The following is a 12,559-nucleotide window of genomic DNA, read 5'->3' on the forward strand; positions in this document are numbered from 1 at the left end:
AAAGAAGAAAGAAAAAGAAAAAAGAAAAAAAGGCAAGGGTTATATACAGTTTATATATTACTAGAGTAGAGGAAGCAAACTCATCTGGAGAGAGAGGCCTATTAATACACAATTCTAGGATGACTATAGTAAATGGATACAATAATGGACAACCTCTTTAACCTGTTAAATGTAGTTTTGAAGAAGGCCTAGTAACCTTTTAAAAATATAAATCCTTGAAAAAGGCAAGGGCATGACATTAAATGGTCACTGGTGAGGCATTTTACAGGCTTCTTATTTGCTGTGATTCATGTGACTTGCTTCCTGGACATGAAATGTGACATGTTAGTAAAACATAGGGAACCTAAATGCATGTAAGGCCATTTGTCCCTCAGTCTCCACTGCTCACATGTGTTGTTTCAGCTTTGCTTTTGGCAGGGCCAGTGTGACAGATGTTTAAAAGGCCTCAGGGGCGCCTGGGTGGCGCAGTCGGTTAAGCGTCCGACTTCAGCCAGGTCACGATCTCGCGGTCCGGGAGTTCGAGCCCCGCGTCAGGCTCTGGGCTGATGGCTCAGAGCCTGGAGCCTGTTTCCGATTCTGTGTCTCCCTCTCTCTCTGCCCCTCCCCCGTTCATGCTCTGTCTCTCTCTGTCCCAAAAATAAATAAACGTTGAAAAAAAAAAATTTTTTAAAAAATAAAATAAAATAAAAGGCCTCATAGTCTGGGGTCGTTGATCCAGGATAATGTCATTGTTTTTATGTTTTTAGGTTCCCAACCTTTACTGTGCATAGGAATTGCAAAGAATGCTCATTTAAAATATATATTCCAGAGCCACGCCCCTGAAAGATTCTGATTTAGTTCATCTAAAATGAGGCCTAGCAATCTGCATTTTAATAGGAGCTCCAAGTGATCCTGGGGTGGGTGGCCCTCACTTAGAGAAACACTGTTTGAAGTCAGATGAGTTGATGTCAAAGTTATGAAACCTGAGGAGTATTACTTGTATTTTTGCCTCTGAATGGAATGGAGCAAAGGGTTGCCTTTGGATACACCAAAATATTTTTTAGAAAGAACTTTTTATTTGCTTAAGTGTTTGGAGAAGTAACAAGAACCCAAAATTTCTTTCATAAAGGATGAAAAAAAATTTTTTTTCCTTAAGATGTATCGTCACCGTCTTACTCAGCGTGGGCTATCAACAAAGTACTATAGACTGGGTGGCTTAAACAACAGAAGTGTTTTTTTTTCTTATGGTTCTGGAAGTTGGCAGTCCAAGATCATGGTGCCAGTATGGTCAGGTTCTAGTGAGAGTTCTCTCTTCTGACTTGAGGTAGGGAGAGAGTGAGGGAAGGAAAGAATGTGAGAGCTCTCTGTTTCTTCTTCTTCTTCTTCTTCTTCTTCTTCTTCTGCTTCTGCTTCTGCTTCTGCTTCTTCTTTAATGTTTATGAGAGAGAGAGAGGCAAAGAGAGAGAGAGGTACACAGAATCCGAAGCAGGCTCCAGGCTCCGAGCTGTCAGCACAGAGCCTGACATGGGGTCCAAACCCAGAAACTGTGAGATCATGACCTGAACCAAAGTCAAAGCCTTAACCAACTGAGTCATCCAGGCAACCCTCTCTGTTATTTCTTCCTACAAGGGCACTGATCCCATCATGAGGACTCTGCCCTCATAATCTCCTCTAATCATAATTACCTTCCAAACCTCTCAAAGGCCTCATCCCCAAATGACATCACACTGGGGTTCGAGCTTAAACATATGGATTTGTGTGAGGACACAATTCAGTCCATAGCAGTCAGATATTACCAGACATCCCTATCAGCCAGAGCGTGCACAGGGACTTGTAAAGCATCTGGTTTAGGTCAGTGGTACTCCAATGCTTTTACAAGAAAGAAGGCCCTGCACAATGTACCCTTGCAGTGCTGAATGAGTCAGGCCATTGGGTGGGGATCCGAAGGTAAGAAATGTCTGGAAAAATGATTTTAGTGTTAGTATTACTAAAGTGAAGCATTCTCTTCCATTCACCCACATTTCTTCCTTATTTCTCATGCTAGAGGAGATGCCCTGTCAAAACTAGCTGAGATTGGAGCCATGTTTATGAATTGTGGATGAGTTGCATTCAATGTGGCTCATACCATTCCAGATTAATGAAGCTTGTCTTAATACTGTAAGAAAAGTTAAAAAAAGAAAGAAAGAAAGATACTTGCTATGTGGATTTACCATGAAGTAGCATTAGATCAGCTCTTTTATTTTGAAATAGCCGTATAATTTGTTCTAATTCAGAAATATGACTTCACACTTAACTCAGTGTTAGAATGTTTTAAAGACAACATCAAAATGACTCATGTGACTTGTGTTGTATAGTACTAAAATCCCACGTTTCAGCTCAAATATACAATATGGAGATACTGGTTCTTAAAGAGGGAGAAATTCTAAGAAAAAAACTTTCGAGTACTAAGCAATGCAAAGAAAAATTCATTGAAGTATCATATTCTGGTATTTTCACATCAACTCTTTGGGGAGAAAAGGTGGGGTTTTTATAAGTGATTTTCTTTTTAGATAGCAATCACTAAATAAAGAGACCTTTCCATTAAGAGGTAGCACTTTAATAATGAGTTTATTTCCCCAACGATAACCTGAGTAGAGATTGGAATTCTTCAGACATATATACTCTGCATATATATTCTGTATTATAGAAAATGTCAATATATTGTCGTTGGTAAGCACAGAATTCATCTTTTATACCGTATGGAGATTCTAGACATTTGAAGAGTTCCAGTTTGTAGCTTCATAGTATAAATATTAACCTAATGAAGTCAGTACCATTAATAGTAATAAAACATACTCAACTACTACAATGACAGTTTTTACAAGATTTGTTTAAAACCCTTGTCATAGTTTGATCTTGAAACAAAGTTTTCTTCCATGCAGTTCAGTGAATGCTATTTCCCAGTTCTTGTCCACCTAAAAATCATCATCATACCAACACACACAGACACACACATATATACACACAACACCCCCACACCCAGCTTTGCACTTCCTTGTCTCCTACACACACACCACACACTCACAACCTCACTCTGCATGCTACCCTACACAACATACATCCATATCCCACTAATATGGCATTTATTTAGCTTCAGAAAGATTATAATGCAATGGTTGCCAATATGTACATTTACTTAAAATTTTTTGTCAACTAAGGGGTTAAAATAAACATCAAAAAATGAATTTTATTTTTTAGTAAAAATAGTCAAACTGTGGTTAAAACTATTCAAAAAGTGCAGAAGGGTATAAGTGAAAAGCAAAAATCTCCCTTCCCCTATGGCTCCTCAGTTTCACTGCTCAGAGCCCAGTATAACTATGGTTAAAAGCCTCTTGTATTGCTTTCTAGAAATTGCTACAAATACATATATATGTATGTATATACATATGTGTACATAAATGTGTAAATTTATAAAGGTGTGTATATAAAAATGCTATATTTATTTAATTTTTAAAAGTTGATCACCTGACACTAGTTGAGCAGTTAGAACGGGGTGCTAGTCATAGCCCTCTTGCCCTTGGAGTTAACAAGCCTCTCCGGACCTCTTTGGATATGTCACCTGTGTAGTCCCAGGTTTGCCTGGCCACATTCCTTTGGTCTCCATATGGGAAACATCTGCTGGTGCCTTCTGTGTTTCTCTCTTGGTTTGAGGCCGGCAGAAGTGAGAATTGAGTAGGGGCTGGTAGATGCCTCTGAGTTCTCCTGTTCCCTAAAGTCCACCCCCAGACTCCCAGGGAGAATAGAGTCCTCGCTAGTTAGTTTTCAACCCCTGACTCTGTGAATACTGTTTTATCAATGGTGGAAAGTATTTCTGGAATATATATTATAGAAAGAAATCCTTTTTTCCCCAGCCATTCACTTTTAACTTGTCATTCTTATTTGCCTTAAAAGTGGATAATGTGGAAAGAGTTTCAACTGGTACTTTTGGTGCAACTCATACAGAAAACAAAAATTACAGATATTTTAAAGGAAGTCGATCATAAGAATTTCAGTCAGCAAGAATGTTAGAGCTGGGTAAAGATGTAAATTTGTACTTAGAATAATAGCCACTGAAACATTAAAAGTAATCACAATGTTAAAAATTATATTGTTTAGCATCATTTTTCAGAGACTTGGAACTTCTAAAAAAGATTTTTGTTTATGTGCTCATGAGAAAACTCTGAAGCACTTTGTAAATTTCCATTTTACACCTGGGGTAAGGAAGTCCGAAGAAATAAATTTACCCAGCATCACAGAAATCACAATGTGAACTCAGTCACTGTACACATCAATTAATGAGATCATTTTCATAGTGCAACTAAGTCTCAACAAATGTGGTTGGTATTTGGATTTTGTACACATTGTTCCGGATATACTATTAGTGCCCAGTTGCTTTATTCATAAAATAATAGTAGTGATTTTTAAACCATAAATCATACCATCTCCTTTTAGTTCAAACAGTCAATTATATAGTATTGGTAATTAACGGCTCTTATTACAAAGTCACAGACGTTTTCAACAAAATAAGTTTTAGATTGATGCTTTAATTTTATAATTGCTAAATCTTGCCTGTGTCATTGAAAAAAAATGAATCTCGTTTTTTTTGGGGGGGGGTGGGGACAGGATACCCTTAAGAGAAAAAGATAACAAAGATCCTGAAAGATCCTTGGCCTGAAGAGTAGGCTTTTATTCCCCTGTCAATTATTTTATTTAGTTAAAAATATGCAATGACTTGAGAGGATTCTTCTGGCCTAATTCTTGAAAAATTTACTTTCTTTAGCCTTAAAGTCTAGTGCTTTGGTGCCAAGAACCTGCTAGGCCTTCATTTTCAAGACTTTTAGGACCAGTACGGTTATTTATACAAGGTCCAATGAGTTCCACCTGTACCAGGGTCTCAAGGGAGGCACAGATGTCTGGAAATTGTTTATATTATTGTTTCTTCTGAATGCCATGTTCTACTGAACAGGAACCCTCGTTGTGATAGATAGCCAACTCCTCTCTGGGTTCAAGCAGCCCATATTAGGTACAGGTGTAAATTTCAGGCACGTTGCTTAGCAACTGACCGAGCTGCCCGCAGGTCACAGGTCTGCTGTAGGTGCTGTGTACTTGAGAAGGGCGAGGTATGAGGAGGAAGCACTATGCCCTAATAGTCTACAGTTGTTTTTCATTGCTGCTGATTAGGTCCATGGAGGGAAGCCCATCTCTGAGGCGCAAGACAGTGATGCGGGAGAAGGGCCGGCGCCAGGCCGTCCGGGGCCCCGCTTTCATGTTCAATGACCGGGGTACCAGCCTCACAGCTGAGGAAGAGCGCTTCCTCGACGCTGCTGAGTACGGCAACATCCCCGTGGTGCGCAAGATGCTAGAGGAGTCCAAGACGTTGAACGTCAACTGCGTGGACTACATGGGCCAGAACGCGCTGCAGCTGGCCGTGGGCAACGAGCACCTGGAGGTGACAGAGCTGCTGCTCAAGAAGGAAAACCTGGCACGAATCGGCGACGCCCTGCTGCTTGCCATCAGCAAGGGCTACGTGCGCATCGTGGAAGCTATCCTCAACCACCCCGGCTTCGCAGCCAGCAAGCGCCTGACCCTGAGCCCCTGTGAGCAGGAGCTGCAGGACGACGACTTCTATGCTTACGACGAGGACGGCACACGCTTCTCTCCCGACATCACGCCCATCATCCTGGCGGCGCACTGCCAGAAGTACGAGGTGGTGCATATGCTACTGATGAAGGGTGCCAGGATCGAGCGGCCACACGACTATTTTTGCAAATGCGGAGATTGCATGGAGAAGCAGAGGCACGACTCTTTCAGCCACTCACGCTCGAGGATCAATGCCTACAAGGGGCTGGCCAGCCCAGCGTACCTGTCCTTGTCTAGCGAGGACCCAGTGCTCACCGCCTTGGAGCTCAGCAATGAGTTGGCCAAGCTGGCCAACATAGAGAAGGAGTTCAAGGTAAGCTCTGTGCTCCACCCTGGCGACCCTGCATGCTCATCCACTTCCTGGCTGCTGCCAGATGGCTTCCATAGTCTGCTCTGGAATCAGTTTTGCCCAGTGGATTTAAAATCACAAGGGACTGGGATGTCATTCAGAAATGACCGATGATTTCCACCTCTAAACATGGTGCCGTGATAAATTTGCTTTGGGGATGGGTATATACTGGATCTGAGAGCTATAGTTATGGTGCTGCTCTGTGTGGGTGAGCATTAAGTGGAACGCAAGACTTCTCCCCTTTGATTAGAGGAGGAATTTGGTGTGACTTTTTTCCTCCCGTATCCTTCCTCTTTTATAGTTAGTGGTATGGTGCCACACGACACTGAAGTGATATTGGTTTTGCATGTACTGTTTATTGGCCCAAACATCTGTATATGCCTTTAGGTAGAAAGAAGACTAATGTGGAATATGATTAAAATAATTTTATTAATATGACAAAAATGTCTCTCCTGAAATCCACAAATGTATATTCAGAGTGGTGAGCCATAGACCTCAGGTCAACCCAGAAATACAAGGATAGCAAAGTGTTTTGCATTAACGGATTTTTTTTTTTTTAATGAATGAGCCTTTTTTCTGAACATTGTTTCCAGTTAAGTGGTATTATTTTTTATAAAAAATTAATGATAGAATATTTTAATCTTTTATTCAATTACTACATCCTCCTATGGGTTTTGGACGGTTCTACATATTAAATCTGGGGCACAAGGAGATTTCATGGTTCTGGTGAAAGTCAGCGTGTTTTTCAGCAGGTTCTTGTCTCCCGTTGTCCACCTAAGAAGATTATTGTAGACATCAGTTCCTTAAATTATTTTCTGGATGCTGAGTTAATCTTCTTTGTAGCGTGGTGTCAGATCACAGAAAGTGATTATTCTCTTTCAGATCTTATTACAGTTTTTCATACTTACGTGAGGTTTACAAAAATGCAACTAGCAATATAATTCAAGTTAAGGGGTTGCAAGAAAATGGTTTAGGACAAAGAAATGAGCTATTAAGCCATGAAAGGACATGGGGGAAATTTAAATGCATATCATTAAGTGAAAGAAGCCAATCTGAAAAGGCTACATAGTATATGATTCCAACTGTATGACATTCTGGTAAAGGCAAAACTGTGGAGACAGTAACAAGATCGGTGTTGCTAGGGGTTAGTGGAGAGGAGGAATAAATAAGTGGAGTACAGTGGATTTTTAGGGCAGTGAAAATAATCTGTATGATACCATGGTGATGGATACATGTCATTATACATTTATCCAAACTGATAGCATGTACAATTCCAAGACAGAACGCTAATATGAACAATGGACTTTGTATGATTACAATGTGTCCATGAAGATCTATCAATTGTAAGACATGTACCACTTTGGTGAGAGATTTGATAATGTGGGAGGCCTCTGTACCTTCCTCCTAATTTTATTGTGAACCTAAACCTGCTCTAAAAAAAAAAATGTTTTTTTAAAAAAAGATGTTAAAAAATGGTAGGAAAGTTTTGCATGTTTTTTTTGTTTGTATGTTTCCTTTTCCATACATACCAAATTACCTAATCATAAACCCTCATCTTGTCCTGGTGGATCTCTGACCTTAAGTATAATTTTGTTATTCCATTAAAAATTTTTCTGATATAAAAGCTACACGTTTATTATAAAAATTTTGGAAAATGTGGAAAAATAAAAAATATCACCTTATATTTACTCTCTTTGAAGAGATTCATTATGTGATATTTGAAAAGATGAATTTCCTTGGAGTCAAGATGAGTTATTCTTTTAGACAGGACTCAGAGAAAATGGAAAATTTCAAATTCTGTTTAGAGAAAATAGAAAAGCATTAAGGTTAAATAGTTGTAAATATCACTATTTTGACAAAGTAATAAAAAATGTAATTCTAAATTTATTAGCCACTATTTCAAATCTCATCAAAACCTTGTGGGGTTTTTTTTGTTTTTGTTTTTTTGTTTTTTTTTTTGTTTTGTTCTTTTTTTTTTTTTGCATTTTGCTTGATATATATTGAAGATCTGTAAAAGAGATTTTACAAAAGGGAATTTTTTCTAATATTATGCTTTAATAATTTATAAAAGAGGCTAGTGTTTGCAATTCTGTGTAGAGAAGTCATCTTCGTGAAGTGATAGTTAAAAAATTTGTTGTTCATATTTTTTCCTGAAGCTGGCTAGGTCTGTATTGATGATACTTTGAATCTCCTTTACCCTCACTTAAAGAGTCACCTCTGATAACCTTTCAAATGTGGGAAAATGTTACAAGAGGCAAAAATAGGAGAAAATACTACTGAGTTAAAGAGGGCGTCCATGAAGCTGCCAAGTGTCTAAGGATCTGCAAAGATCATCTGAATCTCACAGTTCCTTTTTCTGATCTGTACGGAAAGTACTCGTGTAGCATAACCCTCTCTGACCCTGAATATAGATGGTTCCTCAGAAGTTACAGTTTCTAAGGACGACAAGTCTTCCTCCAGACTAAAGGTTGCTTTTCTTTCCTGTTCCTGCCTGTCCTTGTTATTCCTTTAGTACCTGCTTTCCTTTCATCTCTGTGCCCTCTCATCCCACGCTCCTGTCCATCAGTCAGGGCTTTAGACAGACAGAGAAAATAGTGCTTTCACGGTGCTGACCCAGAGACTCAGCTTGGAAAGGGCAGTGGAAGTGAAGCTCATTTCTGAGGCAAACAGATAACCTGATTTGCCCTATGTTCACTGTATTCTTTCCATAGAGAAAGAGTTCAAAATATGAGATCAAATACTAGCCTTGAAATGAAAAAATATGTTCCCTAGTGAAAAAGAGGTGATTTTTTTTCTTTTTAGACACCTGTATCTATTTTATTTTATCAATGGCCTGTAAGATCTAGCATCTCACCCCTCAAATCGCCATCACTTAGGTGCATCCGAGAAGGTTCTTAGCCAGTGTGCAGTTTCCAAAGTTCTTTGAAGAATGCAGGAGGCATGGTGCCGAAAACATATGAAGGTCATTACCCCTGAGAGGTTGAAAATTCTAGGATATAGATTTAGATAAATTAATGGAGGACGGCTTGGTGACAGGTTATTAAGGAAATAGTTTGGATGTGTAAATGATGTCTGAAGCTATTCTGAGAAACAGAATATTGGACAGAATGGACTCTAGGTCTAATCCTCCAAATGTCAGTGGCAAGGAAGCTAGTCATTTATTAAGCTGTGAGAATGCAAAGTGAAATTTCTTAATTCTGAGTCAATAATGCACTTTATTTTTTTTTTAAAAGGGCATTTGCCTTCCTTGTGCCTCAGTTTTCTTCTCTTTAAATTAGAAAAGCAATTTTAATTTACATCATAGTAGGGCTGTGAGGAAGAGGTAAATAAATATAACCAAAATCACTACAGCAAAAGCAGGATGATACTCTAGGAGTCAGCTGGTTGTATAGACCTCTTATTTTACAAATGAGAAAACAAAAGCTATAGCCAAGGACCCATCTGCTAAGCCTAGATTTAGGTGCCTTGGGTCCCAGACCTAGATATTCTATCTAACGTGCTGTACCTGATAACATGGATGTATTTTTATAGTACCTCATGTGTACCATGCTCTAAGCAATTAATCCTCCTAGCAGCAATATTAGGTTGGCTTATTCTCATCAGAGAAGCTAAGTAAATCCCACAGGATCCTACAGCTAGTAAGTGGTGGAAGAAGTATTTGAACCCAGTAAATCTGGCTTCAGATTTCTGCTTTTAAGCACTACACTAGCCTGCTCCTTTTGTTATTAGGGAAAGGATCTGATAGAACAAAGCCTGCTTAGAGTTGAATTTCAATTTTTGTTTTATTTCAAAAAAAATTTTAAAGTTTATCCATTTTTTTCCAGAGACAGAGACAGAATGTGAGGTGGGGAGGGGCAGAGAGAGAGGGAGACCCAGAATCTGAAGCAGGCTGCAGGCTCTGAGCTGTCAGCACAGAGACTGACATGAGGCTCAAACTCATGAACTGCAAGATCATGACCTGAGCTGAAGTCAGACACTTAACTGACTGATCTACCCAGGCGCCCCTCAATTGTTCTTTTAAGGATAAAAAGGGATTGAGATGATAACTACAAACATTAAAATAAGTGTGCTGAAATCTGTAGACAGGCTGCCACAGGGACCAAGCATCATTGTTTTTCCCCTGGCTTGAGCAGGTCCTCAGGGTTTTGAGTTCCCGCTCTGTAAAGAAAGTAGCAGGGCCATCTGGTAACTTTGTGGAGAGCCATGGTATTGGAAGAGTGGCATGATGAGCATGATTAAGCAAAACTAAGAGAAAATTACTAGAAAATGCAGATCAGACAAATGGTCTGAGTTGTGAAGGAACATGAGACAGGCCCTCATGGTAGAACTAAAATAGTCACCTTGTGGTGCAGTGCAGACTGTTGCTAGTTTCCTTTGCAACTGAGAAAAGCTGTCTTTAGCTGGAGCCCTCCATCTTTCCCTGGGATCCCCACATATATTGATGAAGTGGTATCCCATGACCACAATAAAAGAAATTCTCATTATCTCCAGCTGTGATTATTTTCCGCACTTGGGCAATACACTTCTTCGAGCAGGAAATGTTGACATTGTTAGGAAGACAAAGTGTTGTTTTTGCAACTTGTATGATTACCAGTTTTTGTTTCTTGACTGATGTTTCAGTGGATGTGAACAAACCACACGACTTTAAGATGAGACAGTTTATAGATTATGATTTACAAAAAAATTAATGTTTATTTTTGACAGAGAGCGGGAGACAGAGGATCCCAAGTGGGCTCTGTGCTGACAGAGAGACACGCAGGGCTCCGACCCAGAAAGTATGAATTAGAACTGAGCTCGTGACCTGAGCCAAAGTCAGATACTTAACTGACTGAGCCACCCAGCCCAGATTATCATTTTTAAAAACAATGAATTATGATTTATGTATTACTACAGAAGCAGTTATTAAGTTTCTTCAAGCATTGAAATAGTCTCTCTTTTTTCTGATCAGTGAAGAAATGGTCATCCAATGTTGCTCCAAATCTTATAGAACAGTCTGAACTGAAGAGTAACATGAGGAAATTTCATCTAAAAAAAAAAAAAATGTGTTAAAAGGGAAGCTTTATATGGAAACAGACATGGATTTAATACTTCTGGGTGCTATAATAAAATATTTCATTAGTCTTTCAGGAATGAAAGTCAGATGGATATTTAACTGACATTCTGCATAGAAACCAGAGACTGAACGTTTTATTAATTTTATCAGTTGCATGGTACCAACTTGAATGGAAACCAAAGATTGAAGTTTTATTCATTTTATTCTCTTATTAGGGGAAAAGGATTAACTGTAACTGTTCCTTATCTGAATTTCTGATATCTGAAATGGAAACTATTATAGTCTATGTAGCCTTTAAACAGTCTTTCTTCTTTTAGTTGGTGATGTGATTTTTGCCCATGAAATCAATTGTGTATTTGAGGGAAAAAATTCAAATTGTTCATGTCTTTTTTTTTTTCAGTAGGATTTTGGGAAGCCCAGAAATACTGCTATCCTAAGATTACTTAGTTATTAGACATTTACAGTATCTCAGAACATATCGAAAAATTCTATTTTCCTCAAGTGTGCCGAATTAAATTATCATCTGGTTAACTTTCTTAATGGGCTAAAACTTAGTGAAAGCCATAGAGGTGGAACTGGGGTTTCTGAAAGTAAGATGCTTTCCCAAGAGATGGTCATTGATACCTTGACTGGAACCAAGGGGCCAGAAATAGAACTCCATTCAGAAGGTAACAGGAAATGCTGCCAAGTGACTTCCTTATACCAGTCCATGGCACTATATAAATATGCTAATGAAATTAAAGATTCACAGATTATTTTTAGCAAGGTGTTAGTTCCAGTGGCCTGGAAATTTTCTCTCAGGTATTGGTATTCTGCAACCCTTGAGAATTCAATTACATTTAATCAGACATTTCTCTCCTTCCAGTTCTGCAGGACATGATAATGTGCCCTTCAGACAAACAAGGAAAAATACCTCCTCTCCAGGTTGGCTCCTGTCCATCTCTTTACAGTCACTATAAACCAGTCATCCTCAGATGTAAATGTGTATCAGAAACATCTGGAGAGCGTGTTTACACAGATTGCTGAGCTCTTTCTTCAGTTTCTAAATAGGAACATCTGAGATGGGGTCAGAGAATTGACATTGCTCACACATGTCCAGGTGCTCTTGCCGCCGCTGGTTTGAGGATTACGCTTTGAGAAGCTGGGTCCCCAGCAAGGCAAGGGATGGTATAAACTGAACAAATGATTTTCACATATAGTCCATCTTGTATATCAGATTGCTTCCTTAGAAAATTTGCCATTTAAACCAATTTTCATAACAGGAATTGTTTTGTTTCGGCTTTAAGGAAACTATTGTTTATCTGCATAAGAGAGCCTGAAGTCTTTTTGATCCTTTGCTCTGTCAGCATTAGCATTTAGCCAACATCTCTTAATACAAGCCAGGGACCAACGTGCATACCATTCACAGAGCTGTCTGATATGGTTAGGTTGCGGAAGGTATCGGCTAAGAGGGTGTATGGGGGCAAATCCGGCCTGTATCTAACCGGCAATTCTACCCAGAAGAAGGGACCTTTTTTTGT

At 39.1% G+C, this 12,559-nt stretch overlaps 1 protein-coding gene across 6 annotated transcripts in view; it reads left to right on the forward strand.

Moving 5' to 3' along the window:
* TRPC3 (transient receptor potential cation channel subfamily C member 3) overlaps nt 1-12,559 on the forward strand; it is a 74,977-nt gene that overhangs the window by 13,375 nt on the left and 49,043 nt on the right. For all 6 annotated transcript variants that reach the window (XM_086704293.1, XM_086704297.1, XM_086704292.1 and 3 more), the window contains exon 2: nt 5,179-5,950. In XM_086704293.1, the coding sequence (XP_086560419.1) occupies nt 5,179-5,950 (772 nt within the window). The remainder of the gene's footprint in view (nt 1-5,178; nt 5,951-12,559) is intronic.

This window comes from Puma concolor, chromosome B1 (genome assembly GCF_028749965.1).
Source record: "Puma concolor isolate L17-30 chromosome B1, mPumCon1.1.hap2, whole genome shotgun sequence".
Lineage (NCBI taxonomy): Eukaryota > Metazoa > Chordata > Mammalia > Carnivora > Felidae > Puma > Puma concolor.